We start from the raw sequence: 22,717 nt of genomic DNA, 5'->3' as shown, positions 1-22,717 counted from the left end.
AAATATCAATACTATGGAAATAGTTCTTGATCAATGACACATGTAAAACCCAATGGAATTGTGTGTTGGCTATGGGAGGGAGGGGAAGGGAGGGGAGGAAAAGAACAAGAATCTTGTAACCTTGGAAAAATATTCTAAGTTAATTAACTAGATAAAATTTTCCAAAACTTAAAAATATATATATATCACCATGTAAGTGGAACAAGTGAGAAAGGGCTTGTCTAAGAAAGTAATTGATAGTGATTTTGTCTACCAACATAGTCACAGAAGTTCTGGGAACTTGGGAGATGGCTTTGGTGAAAACCAAAGCTTTGATCACAGTGGAAGTTGTTGCTGGGCAGTTGTCTTGATGGCAGAGAATCAGGGATGGCAGATTCTACAGTGATTCTTACCTATTATGATAATTGGTTTTCAAACTTTGGTCCTCATCAAAGAAGGAAACTTTGGAGTCAAAGGATCTTACCTTTGGACACAGGAGTCGTGGCCATTCTGGTGAAGGCCAGAAGCAGCTAAGTGGTTCAATGAAGAGAGTCCTGGACCTGGAGTCTAAATCCAACCTCTGACACTTACTAGCTACCTAACACTAAGCAAGTGATTTACTTGTGTCTGCCTCTAGTTCCTCATCTGTAAAATGAGAATAATAATAAGATTGTCTTTTGTATCCAATTAGGGTTGTCCAAGCCCTATTCTTTAAACTATGCCAATTCCCATTTCTGTTTTCCTCATTTTATTTGCCTCATTTACCCTTCACTATTTTGTCCGCCATTCTTCATTTTCATCTTGTCCCATAGTCCTTTCTCTTAACCTGTTTCAGCCTGGTGGAGTGAGAGAGACTATTAGGGATTTCCCTAAAGTTTATAAAAATTATGTTTCTTCTACAACTGGAGCTTCTTCTAAAAGTACAGCATATTACTAAAGAAGTCATGAGCAAGACAAGCGAACGTGACAATGGAAATGGTACAAATCCTGTCCTAACAAGCCTGCTCTCTTGCTCTCAGAAGAAAAAAAAAATTTAACTAAAGAAAATAGTTTTCTGGCATCTAGTATGATCTGTAATCACTTTTGGCTTTGTTTTTCAGCCTTGGGCGCCAACATTTCTTTCTATGGATACTGATGGTCGTGTCATAAGAACTGATTCTTTCTCAAAAATTCTCTCTTCAGGGTAAGATGGTTTTTCAGATAATATGCATATTGGAATTCCTTTTGTTTGTCATTTCTATGCCAATTCCTGCTAGGGGACTCTTTCACCTTGATGTTTCCTTAGATACTTTATGTTCCAGTTCCTCAATCTGCTCAGTTCCCAGGATTTACTTAAGCCTACTTCACCTCAGTTACACAGGGACAGTCACTCAATTTTGCCATCACCCCCAAATTTGATGACCTTCTTTGTTGAAGAGATCTGGAAATCCCATGTGTGGTCATAACCTCTTCTTGCTCCCTCTTTCCCTCTGCCTCACCACTCCATATCTATTCTTTGACTCACCTTGACCTCTAGGCCTGCCTCTTAGTACTTCCCAGGCCATCACTCCCACTCTAGAAGTACTTTTCTCTGAACCTGTTATTTAACCAGTTCAATTCTATATTATCCTGTACTCTCAAATCCCTGTTACCTTACCAGATCCTACTGCCAGTCACACCTTGCTGACCCCTCATCCTATATTATTCCCATCCTCTCTCTCCTCTGCTCCTACTCACTGGTAGCTAAATAAGAGTTTTAAGAAATCCCAAAAGGGCAACCTCTACAAATTCACGTTATCTAATCTCAACTGGGATCTTATTTTACCTAAGCAATCCTTTTACTTCCTCCTAATTGATTATCTGACAGAAGGCATTCCATATATTCTCTTCTCTCCTCAAGTCATCCATACAACCCTCTTCCCCAGCCTTTCAGTTGAAAACTTCATCTCATCCTTCACAGCAAAAATGGAAGCTATTCACTCTCATTCCTTTCTTTTTTTAAATTTTTTATTATATGCTTAGTAACCACCACCACCACCAAAAACATTTAAATAAATAAATGTATAAAAATTATATGTAAAACCACAAACTCTACATTGTTGACAATTTATTTAAAAAGATGTAAATTATATATGTGTGCTAATATGGACATCCTCTACTTTTAAGTTCCCACTGGATCTTTTTTACTTGGATACTTTTTTCTCATGATTGTGTGGCTTTTTTATGTAATCATAGTATATATTATTCTCTTTCTTTTCATCTCTTCATGTGTTTCCCTTATATTCTTTATATTTCCAATATTTGTTATTTCTAATAACATGAAGTAATCCATTACATTCAAATATCATGATCTATTCAGTCATTTTCCCAATCATTACATTTGTCATTTCCACTTATTTTGCCATTTTAAACAAAGCTTCCATGAATATTTTCATACATGCACAGTTTTTTACCCTCTCAATAATGCCCTTAGGGTCTAACCCTAGTAATGGAAGCCTAGGTCAATGAGGAAATACACCCACCAGAGCTAGGAAGCACAGGGAATAGAGCTCAGGACCTGGGATCAGGAACATCGGCCTCAGACACGTATTGTTTGTGTGACATTGGGTAAGTCACTTAACTTGTGTTTCCCCAACTGTAAAATGAGGATAATAATAACCCCTACTTCCTAGAATTAAGGTAAGACTCAAATGAGATAATATTTATAAAGTGTTTAGGTTAATGCCTGACACATAGTAGGTCCTATATAAATGCTCACTATTAATAAATTTATTTTCTCCATATTTCTAATATTTGTCATTTCTAATAATATAATACAATCCATTATGTTCAGATTGTTCTTGCTGTTGTCACCAGCAAAACCAGTCTTAGTGTGGTCTAAGCCTGTGGCTACAGCAGTGAGATATATATTCTTGCCTTCTTGAAAGCTAGACACTTGCTGAGTCATTGACTTTTTAGTCACCCCGAAATAATAAAAGAAAGGGACCTATAAAACCTCTTTTAGAAAAGTCAATCATGAAGATGTTATTATTTTAGTTTGCACATTTTAACCCACTTGTCTTAATAAAATGCCCTGAGAAGAGAAATGCCTTTTCCATCTGATTATTAATATCTACCTTTTCTTCCTTAATGAGCCTCCCTTTTTCAAAGGCTTTTAATTGTTGTGAAATCATTGAGTAAAACTGATAAAACTCAGGCTGTGGAATATTTTAGCTGCTAGATTTTTCACTTTCATATATATTTGATGTAGTTCTTCCAGAAATATAGGTCACAGTTTAACCATTCATTAAAAATTTATTCTTACATTTAAATTCATTCTTTAAGTGAGAAATGAAATATGATTAGAATGCTATACACTTCTAGAATACACATCCTTGAAGACACCGTGTGGCCTCTGAGTTGAAACGGGCCTTTTAAAGGAATTGAGTAGCTAATTAAATTATAAGAGCAATAAATGATATTTTTGGCATTTGTGTAATATTTGTTCTCCTTTCCCACAGGTTGAGGATAGGTTTTATAACTGGTCCCAAGCCTCTGATTGATAAGATAGTTTTGCACATGCAAGTTTCAACAATGCACACTAGCACTTTTACACAGGTAAGGTACCAGTGACTAAATGGAATATCTTTTATGTGATAAGTGTGGAAAATAATTTTTTTTCAAATGGAGCAGAGGGCTAGGAACAGGGAGGAGGTGTTCTAGGAAGGACCCTTACACACATTAGAACATTTGGATTCTGGCGCCTTCCCTACCTCTGGTAAGCCATGTGCTCTTGGGGAAAGGAGGGTTATCATGGGGTAGAAGAGGCATGAAAACTGAGTTGAAATCCCACCTCTGACATTTACTAATTTGCCTAGGTGTGATCAAGGGAAAGTCATTTAGCCTTGAGCCTCAATTTTCTCATTTGTAAAATGCAGGTAATGATATGGAAAGCACCTACTTCGCAGAGTTGTTGTGAAGCTCAAAAGGGATAATTTTTGTAAAGCTTATTTGAAAATTTTTACAAATGCTATATATGTGTCAATCACTTAATCATGATATCTCTATTTCCTTATCTTTAAAAATAAGAACCATTTTGCACTGATCTCTGTAGTCCTATTGCAGCCCCAACCATTAATGTAAAATGGTCTCTTCTCTAGGACCAATTAATTAATTGTAAGATCTTAATTAAGATATAGGATCTAAAAGAGAAAAGGACCATAGAGAACAGACAATGAAACCTGGACCAATGTACCTTCAGATTCTGTCTGTCTTTGAATCTTAAGTAGTTCTGTAATTGTAATCTTTTCCCTCTTTATTTAATCACAAACACTAATGCTCATACTTTACTCTTTAGAATACCATATTAGGTGTGCATGTGTGCATGTGCATGTGTGTGTACATATATATTAAATAAGGGAAATTAAGCTTGATTTTTATTTTGAGGACTCTTCTGTGAGATTCATGACATCCTTAGAAATAACTGTAGCTATTCCAAAGTCAACAAAGCAAAACACCGCCTTTAGAGAGAAAAATAATCCTGAAGAATGTAGACTGAAGAGACAAGAGGATTGTCAATCTACAGCTGAAAAGGAACTTAGAAATTAATGTCTAGTTCAACTCTCATTTTACAGATAAGCAAACTGAGGTACACAGTGTTGTGACCCAGATCTGTGTCCTCTGACACCATACTAGAACAGGTTATTTACATATTTCTCTTCATTCCAAAAGATTCTTATGAAAGTTTTCCATTTTTGTAACATTTAGGTATCTCCTACATATTTTCCCCTCATTTTTATAAAATATACCCATCTGCTTAAATAATATCTAGCCCTACCAATTTAGGACATCACTTCCAAAGCTATGCTACTTGTGAAAACTGATAAAATTATCGTTTAACATCTATTACATAGTAATTTTGTTCTAGGTGGCAGACAGTATATATGAAACAAAGCAACAATTACAGTAGTACAGCTGATATGTAGCATTTTAGAGTCTGCAAATGGTTTGAATTCACTCACCATAACCCCCTGTATTGCAAGTGACAGTTACCCCATTCTGTGGAATAGGAAACGGTAGTCTCAGAATGGCAAGGTAATTCTGGGTTGAAGAGCCAATAAATATGTGGTTGGAAATGCAAGTATTATCCTCTTCATTTTACAGATGAGCCTGAGGCATAGAGATTGTGATTTGCCTAAGGTCAACACATCCTTGAAGGAATGGTATAACCAAGGGATTTTTTTTTTTAAGAGTAGAAAGGTAGGAAAAAGAGAAGAAAATAATGGGTAACATTTGTTAACATTTAGCAGACTCTTGCACTCTTCTATTAACAGCATCCTCTTTGTATAATTTCCCTCAAATAGAGGTTTTCAGAGATGCTTTTCAGACTCTCTTCCTAAGGATAAGGTGAGCCACTCTCTGCAGGCTCAAGTGTAATGATCACTGAAGGACAGGTTGAGTCAGGGAAGCCAGGGCAGGTAAGGAAGCCTTCCCCAAACTCTCTTAATCCCAGGGTCTTCCCTCTATTAATGATTTCCTACTTATCCTGAATATAGTTTGCTTTGTATATATGTGTACATATGTGTTTGCTTGCTATTTCCCCCATTAGATTGTAAGCTTCTTGAGGGCAAGGGCTGTCATTTGCCTCTTTTGGTATCTCCAGAATTATTACATAATAAATATTTCTTGATTGACTGATTTATATATGAACTATAGCCCCTGAGGCATAGGTTTCCATCTGTTTATTTATAGTTACTAAATAGCTATTTGTTGAATTAAATTTGAGGAATCTGACCAGCCCACACATCTCAGCTAGATTATTCGTTATTGTCAATTTCTGATATTCTCCAGGGAAATTACTTTGAAAATGAGGAATTTTTCCTTATCCTTATGAGCTTAACAGAGCAGCCTCACTTCTCTCCCATGACCCATACAATAGTGAAAAATGACTCCATGGTTTTCACTCAAGGAAAGAGTCCACGAGACCATTCCTGGGGAATAGGAATATGTCTGTTGACAAAAGTTTAGGAATTTCTGTTCTGGCCACCATTATTTAAGAAAGACAGTGACAGGCTGGAGAAGAGCCAGAGGAGGACAACCAGGATAGTGAAAGGCCTTGAATCCATGTCATGTGAGGAATGTTCAAAAGAACTGAGCACATTTCACCTAAAGAAAACACATGACTTGAGGGGAGAGGAGACGCAAAAGATTTGTTCAGAAAGTAAGACCAAGAACAATGGGTGGCCATGACAAAGAGGCCAATTTAGGCTTCACACATGAAACATTTCCTGACAACTAGAGCCATCCAAAAGTCAAAGGAACTGCCTTGAGAGAAGGTAGGCACCCTCTCCTTGGATATCTTCAAGATATCCAAGATATCTTGTCAGATATATTGAATGAGAGTTCCTTTCATGTATGAGTTGGAGGAGATGACTGCGAAGTTCTCTTTAAACATTACATACCTACCATATGTTTAGCTACTCCAAGAAAATCAGAGAAAAGAAGAAAAGAAAGTAAAGTTCTAGAACAGAAGCATAATTAGAAACAACTGAACAGGAAGACAGAAAAGACAGAAATTCTCTCCTATAACTTTGTATTTTGTTTTGGTCTTTTCTAATGGACTTAGCATTGTTATTTGGATTTATACTTAATTGTGTGTCATATCCCACTACTAATAAGTTCTGTGAAAGCATTCTATGACAAGTTGGCATTTTCCTTAGCACCTAGCCCTGTGTGGGAGGCATGCACTAGATTGGTTGAATTGAAATGGGAAGCTATGGGACTCTTCCTAGCCATGGAGCAGCCATCTCTACCTCAGAGACTCTCCAAGCCCTTTCCCTTCCAAATCTATTTTCACAGTTGAGGCAATATCTCATCTGATTTTGCTTTTATTTATTTTTAATTCAGGCTTTTTTTTTTGTTAATACCTACTAATTCCCAGTGATAAAAAGAAAAATAAATGCCCCATAACAAATATGCATAGTCAATCAAGAGGATCCCACACTGGCCCTTTCCAAAAAAATAGCTTTTTCCTCTGAGCCCTGAGTTTTGGTAGTTTCTTCTCAAGTGTTTTAGCATAGATAGTGTTTTAATTAGCTTATATGTTTTTGTTCCTTAGCCTCACTCATCTCAAAAAAGATTCTAGGGGGCAGCTGGGTGGCTCAGTGGATTGAGAGTCAGGCCCAAAGACAGGAGGAGGTCTAGGGTTCAAATCTGGCCTCAGCCACTTCCTAGCTGTGTGACCCTGGACAAGTCATTTAACCCCCATTGCCTAGCCCTTACCACTCTTCTGCCTTAGACCCAACACTCAGAATTGATTCTAAGATGGAAGGTAAGGGTTTTTTAAAAAAGTTTCCAGCTTTCAAGCTGGAGCAAGTACTTGATCTGGACAAAAGACCATGGGTCTTCCATATTGGCTCTGCTCCTTACTGTCTATATGACCTTGGGCAAGTGTCCCAGCCTCTCTGGGCTTTGGTTTTCTGATGTGCCAAATGAGATCAGAATCAGTAACCTCTCAGTAGCCTCCAACTGGGGATCTAAGTGTAGATGACATAGCTGTGAATTTCACTTGCCAAGACAAAATAAATACATTAATAAGAACAAAGCTACTTCTTTTGCTTTGATCCGGTGTTAAACTTCGGACGTGGAAAGCTGTGGCAAGCTCCATTTCAGGGCAGTGTGAATCTGAGAGCATTCAGAACCAGAGCCCACTGAAGACGATGAGCAGCCACCCCCACTTTTACATTTAGCCAGTAGGAAACAAATGTCAGCGTCCTTTAGCAGTGGGCTATAGGAAACTTTTAGTCAGGCAGTACACGTTTATTAAGCGACTACTATGTGCCTTAGGGAACGAGCTGTGACCCTGACATCATTTTTTCTCTTTTAGCTGCTGATTGCCCAGCTTCTGCAACAGTGGGGAGAGGAGGGTTTCCTGAAGCATGTAGACAGGTACTGAAGTCTTTGGGAAGAGCTCTGTAGGGGCTTTAGCCCTTGTAACTGGACAGACAGTTCCACCTGTGGGATGGTTTTACTGGGTGTTGGACAGATGCTCCTATTGTAGGTGTTGGGGTGGCAGGAAGATCGCTTCAGATTTCTATGTGAGTCAGAATATCTATATGGAAGTTATTGCTGTTGTCCTTCCTGTGTGTGTCTGTGTGTGTGTGTGTGTGTGTGTGTGTGTGTTGTATATTCCTCTTGTATGTGTAGAGGGCAGTCAAAATAATGCAGACCTTAGTAATGAGGTAGAAGTTCATTTCCATGACATTTCCTATCACTTTCTCTAATTAAGATGCTACTGACAGGGGTAGCTGGGTGATTGAGAGCTAGGCCTGGAGATGGGAGGTCTTAGGTTCAAATCTGAACTCAATACTTCTTGACTGTAGGACCCTGGGAAAGTCACTCAATCCCCATTGCCCAGCCTTTTCTGCTCTTCTGCTTTGAAACCAATACACAGTATTGATCCTAAAATGGACGATAAAGGTTAAAAAAATTTAAGATACTATTAAAATACTGGTACAATTTATGGGGGAAGGGGGGGTTGCATGTTTTTTATCTAGACTTGTGAATTTTTCAGTGTGAAGAATTCCTGATGTGGAAATACTCTTCTCTGATGCATATGGGCAGCTCCTCTGTAACTCATAGTCTTAGAAACTTTCCTGGGGGCACCAAAAGTTTAAATAACTTGCCTAGAGTCACACAGCAGGTGTATGTCCGAAGATAGGCTTGAATCCAGGTCTGCCTGACTTCCTCAATCTACTACACTGTACTGCTTGTCATAGTAAGATCATAAAAGCTTTTAAAAAGTGTCAGTTTTATATATGTGTATATTATACAGATAATGCATGTGTATAATAATTTTTATAACATATGTGTGTATGTACATATATATTCTAGGAACAGCATTGAAGGCAGCATCTAGTTGCAGGTTTTCTCATACATAACTGAAAACTCATCCAGAGAATGATGGATTCTCATCCCTGGGAATGCCATAGATACAGCTTTAATAGCTTAAAATGTCATTAAGACTTTGGGGGCACTCTTTTTTGGCTATGAGTGCTCCGTGCACAGAAATGTAGACAAAAGCAACCTGGAGATAGTGGCCTGAGGAGGCATACTGTCTGAATAATCAAGGCAGTTACTCAAATCAAGTAAGTTACTTTGTTTACGTAGACCTCGTTTCTAAGTCACCCATGTCACTACTGATGGGCCTGAAAATATAATCTAGTTTTCCTCATTCCCATATGAGTGATTGATTGATTCTGCTGCTTCAAATGTGACCTTATTTTCAGGGTTCACATTTTTACATTTGTCTTCATTGTTTGGGGGCTGTTCCATAGACAAATAGGTCTATTATCTTCTTTTACGAAGCACTGTATGCTTTGGTGAAACCTGAAACCCAGAGCAATTTCTCATCAACTGTCCTCTAGAGGCCTGTTAGCCTCTGCAACCTTTTCCAAGAATGTTCTGACTTTTTCTTATTGGCTTTTGGCTTCTAGGGTGATAGCCTTCTATAAGGGGCAGCGGGACGCCATGCTGACAGCTGCAGACAAGTGGCTCAAAGGTCAGTGGATTTCACATCATATCCTTATAAATAAATAATAACTACCCTCCTTGGGCTGAGCCCAACTCCCCATTGTTCATAACTGTAGGCTGAAACCAAAAGGTCAGGAAGAAACTCTACTATAACAAATATCTAACACAATCCTATGTATTCATGCTTTGTTTTTCATTATTTTCTTTATTATCATTTGTTAGTCTAAAGAGACACCTGGGTTATTTACTAAAATTTAAATAAAACTATAGCTTGACCTTTTTAAAAATTACATTCAATGACTATTGCCCTAGAATGTGGGAGTTCCTTTTTAATTACTTTACATAGAAGATGGCATAAGAAAAAAGAGCAATTGACTCTGGCACTTCTCAGAAGATATACAGTGAGGTGCCTAAGACTAAAAAGGTAACAATCCCATTGCACTCTGCCCCAGTGAGACTTCATATAGAACATTGAGTTTGGATCTGTGTATCACCTTATAGAAAAAGCCTTGCTAACCTGTAGAGCAACAAGAATCATAGAGCAATCCAGAAGATGGTAGCCAGGATGGTTGAATGGCCTCAAAAGGTATCAGCCAAAGAAACTAGGAATGTTTAGCCTGGAGAAGAGACGATGTGGTGAGGGCATGGTGGTAGACTTGAGTGTTTAAAAAGCTATTGTGAGAAAGGGACCAGGCTCATTACAGGTGACCCCAGAGAGCAGCAGAACTAAGAAAATGGGTAGAATTTGTAGAGAAATTTAGACTTGATGTAAGGTAACACCAATTAGAGGTAATCAGAAGGAGAATGGGCTACTTCCTAAGGTGGTGTGCCTTCAGGAAGTCTTAGCAAGGACTGGAGGACCGTTTGTTAGTTATTTTGCACAGATACAGCTTGGACCAGAAGGCCACTGAGGCTCCTCCTCTCCAGGAGAGTCTACAATTCTCTTAGGTTAAAGAGTAAATAGGAGGCCACTGAGGTCCCTTGTAGCTCTGAGACTTTGATTCTCTGAGATTAAAGAAGTAAACAAGGAGCCCCTGAGGTCCTTAAGTCTTTGGTTAAAGAAATAGACTCTAGAGACAACCCTTTTTAGAAATCCTTTGTAGTGTTTTCCTGGGACCTCAGGCAACAGTCCAATTTATCTGTTGAGAACTTTCATTCCAAAGTGATTTAAATCCTGCAAGCTTATTTACATCTTATGTCAAACATCAAATGTATATGTCTATCTGCAAATCTTTGTTGACATGTCATTAAAATATCATTGAGTCACATTTCCTCACTAGAGGGTGAGTTGAATGAGTGACTCACATGACTATCTATGGTACACTTAAAAATAAAACCTTTCTCTCAATTAGAGTTAAGCCTTAAACTTGAGTGAACCAATTTTGTAGTATTAATTCCCCGGGGAAATCTTGGTAATGATTGAAGTCTTTCTGGCTTGACAAGAATAATGATGTTGTTCTGATAAATTTGAATGACAGGTGAGGGAGAAGAAAAAAACAACATAAAGTCCAAGATTATCTTTTCTCCCAAAAGTCACTTTTTAAAATGGAAATTTTTGTCATCCTTCAACTATTTGTACTAATATTTAGTAAAAACAGACACACACACACACACACACACACACACACACAAATGAACTAATTTTTAAAAACCAAATGGCTTAATTACTTCTAGATGATTTAAATATTGAAAGAAATGATAGGATATCCATTTTTAGAACTTTGAAAATTATGGGGTTTTTTTAATGTTATATTTGAGAGAAAAACTTTGGGGGAAAAAATGGACACAGATTAGGTCTTTGTGTCATCAAGTAGGTTCTCTGATATCACTACTGCAGTTAATAAAGAAAGAAGTTTAACCCCTCTCTTCTATTTCTAGGTTTGGCAGAATGGCATGTCCCTGTTGCTGGGATGTTTTTGTGGCTTAAGATTAAAGGTATTTCTGATACAAAGCAACTGATTATGGAAAAGGCCTTACAAAAAGAGGTAAAAAAATCCCAACAAAAATGTAAATTCTTTACTTACATGATCATGAAATTTCCCATGTTTCCCAACTTGATGGCTGTGAACTCTAAAACAGTTATCGATTAGTCTTGTTACTAAATGTTTTGAGATGCATGTGGGGGACCAGATAGACTACTAGACCTAGAGTCAGGAAGTCCTGGGTTCAAATCCTACCTTACAGATTTACTAAGACTCTTAGCAAGTCACTTAACATCTCTAATCTCTAGACTTTGGTTTCCTAAATATAAAAGAAGAAAGTTGGACTTAATGATCTCTGAGGCCCCTTTAGGATCTAAACCTATGATCTGTGATCCTTTAGGGAATGAAAGGAAAAAGAGGATACAGAAAGAGGAGACAAATGAGAAGTTACCATTAGGAGAACCAGAATGGTATAGTGTCATGAAAACCAAGAAGCATCCAGAGGATGATGGATTCTCATCCCTGGGTATGTGATAGACATAGCTTTAATAGCTTAAAATTTCACTAAGAATTAGGGGTGGGAGGCACACTCTTTTTTTGGCTGTGAGTTCTATACATAAGAGCATTAAATAAATTGGGCCAAGTGAAGAAGGAACCACCCATACTACTCTAGGAAGAATGTTCCACATTCCTTCACTACTTTCTACCTCCCCACTCTTTCTTCAATTGGCTTCCACCCCCAACCTGACAATGAAATTAGTGTAACATGGTAGATAACATGCTGGACTTGCAATCAGGAAGACCAGAGCTTGAATCCCACCTTTAAAATATGTTTGTTATTGGGTCCGTGAACATCTCTAAGCCTCAGACACTTCACCTGTAAAAACAAAATTGTGTCCAATGTCTTATAAGGTCCCTTCCAGCTCCAAATTTATATGATCTTCTATCAATAATCGGCCAATAGTCAAATCCAGCCATCATTGCCCTTGCCTTCTCTGCTGCATGTGGTACCATCCACCATCTCTTCCTTTTTGAAATTCTTTTGCTCAACCCCGTTTGTACACTGTTCAGTGTATATAGCCACCTAGTTATTGACTTTCACCTCAATGTCCCAAAGATATCTGTGAACTTCAGTATTTATCTTAGATCACAAAATCTGCATGGAAGGCACCTTAATATGGTATCTTTCATGAACTACTATTAGGCACTTAATAAACGCTTTCATAAATCATAGTAAGTGCTAATATGATTTATTATAGTACAAGTTTTCATAGCCTTAAACTTTATTTAAAATGTGGGCTTCAGGAGTCCAAGCATTTGAGATCTGACTCCTATCACTAGAAGGCTTTACATTCTCTTGGACACTTCAATTTCTTTTTTAGTCTCCAAAATGTTGTTTTCATAATAGAAACCTTTTTAAAAGGTCATACTCAGTTGAACCATTTAAATTAACATAGATCTCTTTTAGGTATTACTAGTTCCTGGGGATGCATTCTCTATTGATGATTCAAAACCTAGTCCCTATGTCAGAGCTTCCTTCTCTTTGTCTTCTCCAGAACAAATGGACCAGGTGAGTGTGGTCTATTCAGTAGACCAGAGATTCTTAACCTGTGGTTCACGGACCCCTGCCAAGGAATCTGTGGATAGATTTCAGGGGGAAGTGGGGAAGGAGTCTGTGAACTTAGATGGGAAAAAAATACATCTTTTTTTCACTAACTTCTAACTAAAGTTTAGCATTTTCTTCATTATGAAAACATAAATGAATAAATGAAAAATCATTCATTACCTTCTATCTTAGAATCAATACAAGTTGGTTCCAAGGCAGAAGAGTGGCAAGGGCTAGGCAACTGGAATCAAGTGACTTGCTCAGGGTCACACAGCTAAGAAATGTCTGAGATCAGATTTGAACCCAAAGGATCCTCTCAACTCCAGGTCTGGCTCTCCAAACACTGTGCCACCTAGCTGCCCCTTGAAAAAGCATTTATGCTTAATATTCACAAAGCAGGAGATACAAATAAATAAGATCATCCCTTAAGGAGCTCACATCCTATTTGGGGAGGGAGGCAACATATATGGAAGGTTTCATCTCCAACAGAAAAGTCTCATGGCCCACTAGTGTGATATGGAAATCACTTTAAAAGACTAATATATATTAATTTAAGGTCGCCAAGGAATTCAGCTATGTAATTCCTAAATGAAAACTCAAGTCAGCAGTCAACCTTTTATGGAGTTTTTAATTACAAACAGGAGGAAGAAAGGTATTAGAGAGAGAGAGAGAGAGAGAGAGAGAGAGAGAGAGAGAGAGAGAGAGAGAGAGAGAGAGAGAGAGAGAAAGAGAAAGGGGAGAGAAGGGAATAGGGCTTAAATACCCCCTCTGCTTAGGCTGGGCCAAAGGCCCAAGCCCTTAGATAGCTGAGGCAAAGAAAAGAGATCAGTCCCTATCACTCAAGTGACCAAAATGGAGAAACAGTCTCAGGGCCTCCACCTCCAGCCTCCTTCAGAGAAAGTCCCCTACAAGAGAATCTTCAGAGAGCAAGCAGCCTTGAGTCCTCAGACCCTGCTATCTTTAAGGAAAAATCTAAGTTCTCTCCCCTCAGTTCTCACATCTACCAATCACTGTCGATGTCTCCCCTGTGCCTATGGTGGCTCTAGCTTAAGCCAGGACCGCCCAGAGGTCTGTCCCCTTTGCACATGTCTGTTGAAGGTCATATTCTCAAATAATTAAATCTTGAGCTTTGCTGCAGCCCTTCCTAAATCCTGTTACCCTGAGTAGGGTGGAGATTGTAGTTTCCAAGACCTAATTCTGTCATTCCAAGTATCTCTATTGTATCGATTCTAAAATCAATCATGACTCAAAGAACTTCCTGTTCTATCCATAGGTCAAAGCCCTTTCCATTGTTTAGCAAAAGGTTTCTGTCCTAAAGTAGTCTTTAGTAGGGAGGAGAAGGATCCTCCCATATCAAGGAGTTTCACATCCCAATAGAGTTCTTACTATCAGTAGGTAATTTTTCAAGTATAAGATTTCCCAATGGGGGAAATTTCCAACATTCATAAGTCTAAGAAATTTTAAGGTTTACACTGGGTATAACCAACAAGTCTTCTTTTGAGGAAGAATCCATAGACTAATGCAGACTGCCACCAGGACTTACGCCACCACACACAATAAGGTTACTAACCTCTGCTCTGCAGTAAATGGATCATCCTCAGCCCTATTTGTTATCAATGTGTTTGGAACTTCTAGCCCAGTGAAGATTTTCTTAGTTTTCTGACTTGAATAACATGAAACATCCCCATGAGGTGCATAGCGCTTCCTTGTTATACTGCTTTTGGGCAAAGATGAGAAAGCGTTAGATGTAGTGTCGGCTGAAGTCTTCCTCAAAGGCTTCTTCATGGTGTCATGGCAGCCCCGGGCTCCTGAGCCACAGCTCTGGCCAGTCCTGCTGAGCTGGAAAGGCTTTGGGGTATGGAGCTCAACAGAGATTGTATATCCAGCATTCTTTGTTGGGTGCTCCTCAAAGGACACCTTACTCATGAAGGGCTTAGTCAGAACAGAGGATCTCGAGACCCCTCTCATTCTCCTCTATGAGCATAATAAATGGAGGTATCCGTGTGTGTGTGTGTGTGTGTGTGTGTGTGTGTATGTGTGTGTGTGTGTGTGTGTCTGCATGTGTGTGTGTGTGTGTGTGTGTTTTAGAGAGAGTGAGAGAGACAGAGAGAGAGATTATAGGGGGTAGCTAGTTGACTCCATGGCCTGAGAGCCAGGCCTAAAGATGGAAGGTCCTAGGTTCAAATCTGACCTCAGATACTTCCCAGCTGTGTGACCCTGGGCAAGTCACTTAAACACCATTGCCTCGCCCTTACCATTCTTCTGCCTTGGGAGTCAATACACAGGATTCATTCTAATAAAGTAAGGATTTACATTTTTTATTTTTATTGTTATTACACCTCCATAAATGGGTTTACCCAGCCTGCTGAGCAGTGTTGACAGATTATCAGGACACCATGAAAGAGAATTGATTTGCTTTTATAAGTTAAAATAATCTCCAAAAAAATAGAATGAAAATGAAGAGACTGTCTTCAGTAAATACAATAACTTTCATGTGTTAAGCCTAGTAAATATGAAATATGAATGTATAATGGAAAAATGAAAGCAGAATTCCTATTGGTTTGTATGAGGTGGCAGTAATATAGTCACATTTTAACCATACATCAAGTTAGACGTTTACCTTCAAGTCTTACAATGAAAGGAACAATTGTGGCTCTATATGAGAGGCAAGGGGGGGGGGGGGGGCTAGTGAGTGCCCTGGATTGAAATCAAGAAGATGAGGGTTCAAATATTGGCTCGAATAGATACATGGTGGCTGTGTGACCTTAAACAAATCACTCAGACCTCTTGGAGCATCAGGTGACTCTCTAAGACTTTAAGTTAGAGACAGACAGAATTTCAATACTTGGAGTGTCCCAGGTGAGAAGATCACAAGGACTGGACCTACTGACAGTCTGGCTCAACATTCATCGATGGCACTGCTGAGATCAGAAGAATCAAAAGCCAGAGAGACACCAGGATGTCTGGGCTACAACATTGATCCTGACTCACAGTTAATGAAGTTGTATATTATGGGAGGAAACTGATTAAATAGGAAAAAACTGAAATCCATTTGAAAATTTTCCATTCATTTACATTAATGAATGTATATGTGGGCATACAACTACCTTTCCCCTAAAACAATCATATCTATGCTTTTAATATGGAAATGGTGACCAATAAAGGATAGGACCCCCAAGAAACAAAAGGGCAGAAGACTCCTAGCTATCACATTGGTTCCTAAGAATGTTAAGGGGACAGTGATGGCATTTTGCTAGAGTACACAAAAAACAATGTAATAATAATAGTGCTTTTGTAAGGTTTGAAAATTGCTTCTTTTAAAGATTTGCAAAACTCTCCTATGAGAATGTTATTTAATTTGAGTTTATAACAACCCTGTGAGGCAGGTGTTTTTTATCATCCCCATTTTACAGATGAGAAAATGGAGGCTGAGAGGTTAAGTGATATCCAGAGTCACACAGTTTCTAACACAGACCTTTGGAAGTCCAGTATGCCTCCTAGCTCCCAAATAATAATATCAAAAAAAGAAAGAAAAGGGAAAGGGGAAGGAAAGGGAAAGGGAAAAGATAGAGGGAAAGGAAAGTAAAATAAGGGGAAGGGAAAGAGAAGGGAAGGGGAGAGAAAGAGAGAAGATAACATTCAGAGCTCTCTCTTCTCTCACAATCTCTTTATTTTCACTTTAGGCTTTTCAGAGACTGGCTGAACTTATAAAAGAGTCTTTATGAAGGAAGAAAAAGCAGAATCATTTTACTCATGGACTTCCACATTGTCAATTTTCATATTTCACAAAGAAGAAATTGGTGGTGAGATTATACCTGTGCTTTCTTAGAGATTTAATCATGGATGTTGCATTACTGAAAGGCTTTTTAATGACTGTCAAAAATTACAATGGGCCATTATGATTTTTATAGAAAATCTGACTACAGAGTTGTTTTTTCTAGTTGTTTTATTGCAATAGATTGCATTCCAAACCACTTTTTTCAATTGCTTGGAAATTTCTTAAGAATTTTCATCTGATTGAATTTTCTTATGTCTTACTGGCAGTCAAGTAGTGAATACTAGAGAGAGAATTTATCGTTTTATACTTATTCAGTGCCATACCTATCAAACTACCAAGAAACTTTTTTTTTATTGAAATAACAAAGTTTATTTGGAAGAACAAAAGATCAAGAATAGCAAGAGAAATAATGAAGAAAAATTGTGAAGGATGGGGTCCTAACAGTACCAGATCTTAAAATGTACTATTAAAGCAGTGATCGTCAAAACAGTATGGTACTGGCTAAGAGACAGAAAGGAGGCTCAATGGAATAGACTTGGGATAAATGTCCTCAGCAAGATAGTATAAGATAAACCCAAAGATCCCAGTTTTGGGGACAAGAACTCACTATTTGACAAAAACTGCTGTGAGAATTGGAAAACAGAATGGGAGAAATTAGGTTTGGATCAACACCTCACACCCTACACCAAGATAAACTCAGAATGGGTAAATGACCTGAATATAAAGAGGGAAACTATAAGTAAATTAGGTGAACATAGAATAGTATACATGTCAAATCTATGGGAAGGGAAAGATTTAAGACAAACAAGAAATAGAGAATATTACATAATATAAAATGAATAATTTGATTACATTAAATTAAAAAGGGGTTGTACAAACAATACTAAACCAACCAACGTTAGGAGGGAAGCAATAAATTGGGAAAAAATCTTTATAACAAAAACTTCTGACAAAGGTCTAATTTTGTGAATTTGTAAGGAACTAAATCAATTGTACAAAATATCAAGCCCTTCCCTGATTGATAAATGGGCAAGGGACATGAATAGGCAATTTTCAGATAAAGAAATTAAAACTATCAATAAGCACATGCAAAGGTGTTCTAAGTCTGAATTAGACTAGCCTAATACTAGGAACCATACAGAGAGAACCTTATATGTTCAAGTAAGGCCAAGGTTGCAGGATCTATACCAGAGAGTAAGAAATCATATCATCTTGTCATTCAAGAATTCAAAGTCAACTGAAACATTCTAGAAATTATCAACCCATACTTCTTATAAAAAGTTTGATTCAAAGTAAAGCCAAGTGTGAACAAAGCAAGTAAGGGTACTTTGTGATGACTAAAGATCGTTTGTGGAGATTAAGGCCTCCCCAGAAAAATTCACTTTGAATTAAAATTAAATGGTGCTTGAATTATCCAATAACTCTTTTAAATTTCAAATAATAGAGACTCTCCAGTAAGTATTCTTCATTAGCCAGAGAAACCTTTGAACTTTTCTAATTCTTTATCAATAGGTAGAAAAGAAAAATAAAGAGTAAATTAGAAGATAGCTTTGTTTACAATAATCTGTTCTCTGTCAAGTGTCTACAAATGGATCTGTATTGAACTAACAATTCAGTTGTTTCATGTCTTAAAACTGTACTAGGCTGTAAGCTCTGTGAGGGTAGGAATTGTGCCTTATCTAAACCTTGCAAGTCTCCCTGTCTCTAATGCAGTATTCTTAAATACTTTGTTTGTTTGATTGATGAGTGAATAAATAAATGAATGGCTTTTTAAAATGCATTTGCTTTCTTGCTTTATAGCAGAGTGTTATTAGCCTTTGTGAACAGTAGCTAACAACAACAATTACATCTAATTTTGTCCTTGTTCTAAAATAGGAACAAAGAGAATGAATGGCCAGAAAAAGGAGAAAGGATGTTCTACAGGAAAAAAATAAGGTAGTAACCCATAGTTTCCTCATTAATATAAAACTGAAGCCATAGAGGACTGTGTTCTCCTTCATCAGACTGGTATCTACTGTGCTTGGATTCAGTCTGAGGGAGAGGAGATCTATTTCACTCAAGCCCCATCCAGGGAAGTTTTACTATCTGATAAAGCCTTTAATTGAAATATACCCCAAAAATAAATAAGAGGAAAATCCAAACGACAAAAATATTTTAACCCCTCACCAACCAGTGGAAAATGATCACACACACACACACACACACTTCATGGAAGAAAATACCAAATCCTTTGGTTGAGTAGCGTCTCAGGAAGGGATCCAACACATTGTGAAATCACCCAAGGGAGAGCTGCCTTGCATTGTTGCAGGAACAGTTCAACCCCAGCTCCTTGCCTCCCCACCTGAAGCTTCCAGGGCGGCTGGAGGGAGGGATGCTCTGAAAAACTTCCCTGCACCAACTTGTCCCTCTGGTGGCTACTAGCAAGACCCTGTCTGTGTTGTGTCAATAACAGTCAATTCTTCCTCTGGATCACTGCTCTGTGCTACATCCACCCTCCACAGCCACTGCCAGGTCCTGGAGCTCTCAGCTCTCCCCTCTGCTGCTATAGTATTTGGCAGAAAAGATGCAGGCATCTCCTGACTGCATCTCCAAGGCTGAGCTGGCCATAACTTCAACTGACTGGCCCACCCCTGGCATTTTGTGTGGTGTGTGAAAAAAGGGATGTCCCTTACCCCAATATACACTGGACCTGGGGATGTATCCACATTTCAAACACAGAAAAAAAAATAAACATAATATAAATTTTACTTATCCAGCACAGGAAGTATAAGTCTAATATCTACTCAAAAAAAGTATATAGGTTATATACTTTTATATACATATATATATATATATATACACACAAAAATTATAATATATATAATTTCTTGAATAGAGACTGGTCTCAGAGCCAGGAAGATATGAGTTCAAATTCCACCACTTTCGGATACTGGCTATGTGCCCTTGGGCAAATTACTTTTTAGCTCTGATCAATTTTCAAAGACAAGAGTTCTTTTCCTTTTTTAATCCTTACCTTCTGTCATAAAATCAATATAGTTCCAAGGCAGAAGAATGGTAAGGGCTAGACAAAGGGGGTTAAGTGACTTGCCCAGGGTCACACAGCTAGGAAGTATCTGAATCCAGATTTGAAGTCAGGACTTCCCATCTCTAAATTTGGCTCTCAATCCACTGAGCCACCTAGCCATTCCCAAAGATAAGAGTTTTTACCTTATTTTAACTTATTCAACCTTTTAAAAAAATTGTTTTGATAACTGTATTTAAATATAGTGGGTTCTCTGCATTTAAAAATAAAATTCTGAGAAGTGCTCCATAGATTTCACCAGATTGCTAAAGGGATCCATAACACAAAAACTGTTTTAAGAATACCAGCTCTAATAATAAGGAAAAATATGTTTACAAAAATATTCATAGCTGCGCTCTTTGTGGTGGCAAAAAAATGGGAAAATGAGGGAATGCCCTTCAATTGGGGAATGGCTGAACAAATTGTGGTATATGTTGGTGATAGAATACTATTGTGCTCAAAGGAATAATAAACTGGAGGAATTCCATGGAGACTGGAACAACCTCCAGGAAGTGATGCAGAGTAAAAGGAGCAGAACCAGGAGAACATTGTACACAGAGACTAATACACTGTGGTACAATCGAACGTAATGGACTTCTTTAGTGGCAATGCAGTGATCCTGAACAACCTGGAGGAATCTACGAGAAAGAACACTATCCACATTCAGAGGAAAACTGTGGGAGCAAAAACACAGAAGAAAAACAACTGCTTGATTACATGGGTGGAGGGGATATGGTTGGGGATGCAGACTCTAAATGAACATCCTAGTGCAATTATCAATAATATGGAAATAGGTCTTGATCAATGACACAGTTGTAAAACCCAGTGGAATTGTGCATCGGCTATGGGAAGAGATGAGGGAAGGGAAAGAATGTGAATCTTGTAACCATTGAAAAATATTCTAAATTAATTAACTTAATTAATTTTTTAAAGAAAATTTCTGTTTACTGAGACAAAAAATAAAAGGAATCCCTGCTCTAAGAATCCTCTAGGTTGCAAAAGTACCCATCAGCAGAAATAAAGAGAATTCTTCATCTGGAATTTCCAACCAAATTACAGATCTAGTACCTATTCCTACTATTCTTAAAACATATCAGACCTTGAACTTGCAAACAATTCAACATAAACAGCTGCCCTTATTGAAGAGAAATTGCCCATTCTCAGTTTGGGCTGTGAACTCAGCTGACTTTCCCAGCCAAATTAATAGTTCAATGTGCCACAGAGGGAAAAAATAGTTTTGAGAATCACTAATATAGTTCTGGCAACAGTGTGTGGGTCTGTTGGGTAAATCATGAGGAAACTCACCTCCAATGGAATAATGAAAATAATCCACTAAGAAGCAGAAGGCTAGTGATGGACATTCATGGAAGAAGTGGCCACACCAATGAAACCTCAAATCCTAAAAGAATTAACGCATAAGAATTCATATTTTAGCGTTGCTTGGAGAGTTTGCAATATTTAATTTAAAGGAACTGTGGGAAAATTCCTTGTCTTAATTTGAGTTATGCAAAATCTGATTTTTCTAGAGATTTTTTAAAGTGGAGCACCCCTGTATTTGGTGTTCAAAATTAATGTTTAAATATTTCAAACTTACATCGAGTTGCCTCATTTCTTGAAAAATGAATAAATGCAATCAGAATGAAGACTGTACTTGTTAGAGCCTGGACAGTTCAAAAGAACATATAGGCTACAGAAACAAGTACACAGCTCTAAAATCCCTTTCGTCTCTCAAAATATATAGTCATATTGGAAGGAGTCCCAGATTTGGAGTCAGAAAGTCCTGAGTTCAAATTCATCCTCAGACACTTCCTAGCTCTGTTATTCTGGGCAAATCATTTAACCTCTGCCTCTTTTTCCTCATCTCCTAGGGTTGCTAAAAGGATAAAATAAAATGATAATTATAAGACATTTTGCAAAACTTAAAGCAATATATAAATGCTAGCTGTTATTTACAAAATGTTATGGAATTTTAATTATCTTTTTGGGAAAATTGATTGTCATTGACCGTAGTCGAAACAAGTACCCTTTTCCTTACCCTAAATTCACATTCTATCCCATATCTTGATTTCCTTCCTTGCTTACACCTGAATTGCGATCTTCTTTGGAGTATTAGTTGCTATAATTAAAAAGCAAACATCTAATTGAATCATTTAAAGAGGAAGAGTTTGGGTTCTCCCTGAATTTTTAAAAACATAATTATAAAGGCCCTTTCAAAGCACCATATGGTTTGTTGTAGCACAGTAAACACATTTTTAATGGCATTAAGCCCAGGGAATTCAGCTGTGAACAGCCAGAGGGAAGAAGCGAAAAAATTATCTAGGCCAGGGTGATGAAGATGGGGCGAGTTCAAAGACAATGTGTTTAAACCTTGAAGACACACCCAGATGCCGTGGTTTGTAACCAGCAGTAACTTCTAAAATTAAGAACTTATTTTTTAAAAAAATCCAGCAGGATAAATATGAATCGAAGGGTTTTAGAACCTTTTTTAAGGATGTATAAACCCAACTTCATCACAACGAGCCAATGAAAGTGAGTGTCCCAGGACACAAATGAGTTCGGCATTAATTCACTTTATAATTCTTTTCATTCCTATTGCCAACGAATAAAAGAATGGATAAAAAAAAAAAGGTGATCATTAAGTGCTTACACTATGTCAAGCATTGGTCTAACAGCTGTAGATAGAAAGTGGGGGGGGGGGGGAAGCAAATATTCCCCCCTCCCTCCTCCCTGCCCTGAAAGAGCTTACATTTTTATGGGTGAGCTGGCACCCGTAGGGGAGTGGTGGCCAGGGAAGCACACTTTGGAATAACCAAACCACACTTGGAGGAACACTGGGATTTTTTTCCCCTGCTCAACAGAATTTATTGAATTGATAACTGGAC

General features: G+C 37.9%; 1 protein-coding gene across 8 annotated transcripts in view; it reads left to right on the top strand.

Annotated features, from left to right (window-relative positions):
• The window catches only part of LOC100031005 (kynurenine/alpha-aminoadipate aminotransferase, mitochondrial-like), a 59,208-nt gene extending 36,696 nt beyond the window's left edge, over positions 1–22,512 (top strand). For 5 of the 8 annotated variants that reach the window (XM_056802905.1, XM_056802906.1, XM_056802907.1 and 2 more), the window contains 7 exons: positions 1,080–1,162; positions 3,459–3,555; positions 7,823–7,884; positions 9,432–9,496; positions 11,347–11,453; positions 12,859–12,960; positions 16,680–18,550. In XM_056802905.1, the coding sequence (XP_056658883.1) occupies positions 1,080–1,162; positions 3,459–3,555; positions 7,823–7,884; positions 9,432–9,496; positions 11,347–11,453; positions 12,859–12,960; positions 16,680–16,721 (558 nt within the window). In that variant the 3' untranslated portion in view covers positions 16,722–18,550. Of the gene's footprint in view, positions 1–1,079; positions 1,163–3,458; positions 3,556–7,822; positions 7,885–9,431; positions 9,497–11,346; positions 11,454–11,790; positions 11,917–12,858; positions 12,961–16,679; positions 18,551–18,649; positions 19,206–20,298 lie in introns of those variants that run through there. The other 3 variants (XR_008912960.1, XR_008912959.1, XR_008912961.1) reach the window with 3 other exon arrangements.
• The last annotated feature ends 205 nt before the right edge of the window (positions 22,513–22,717 follow it).

The sequence above is a fragment of the Monodelphis domestica genome, chromosome 6 (assembly GCF_027887165.1).
Source record: "Monodelphis domestica isolate mMonDom1 chromosome 6, mMonDom1.pri, whole genome shotgun sequence".
NCBI classification, from domain to species: Eukaryota; Metazoa; Chordata; class Mammalia; order Didelphimorphia; family Didelphidae; genus Monodelphis; species Monodelphis domestica.
Note: the sequence above shows the minus strand (reverse complement) of the source record. Positions and strands in the feature narration are given on the sequence as shown.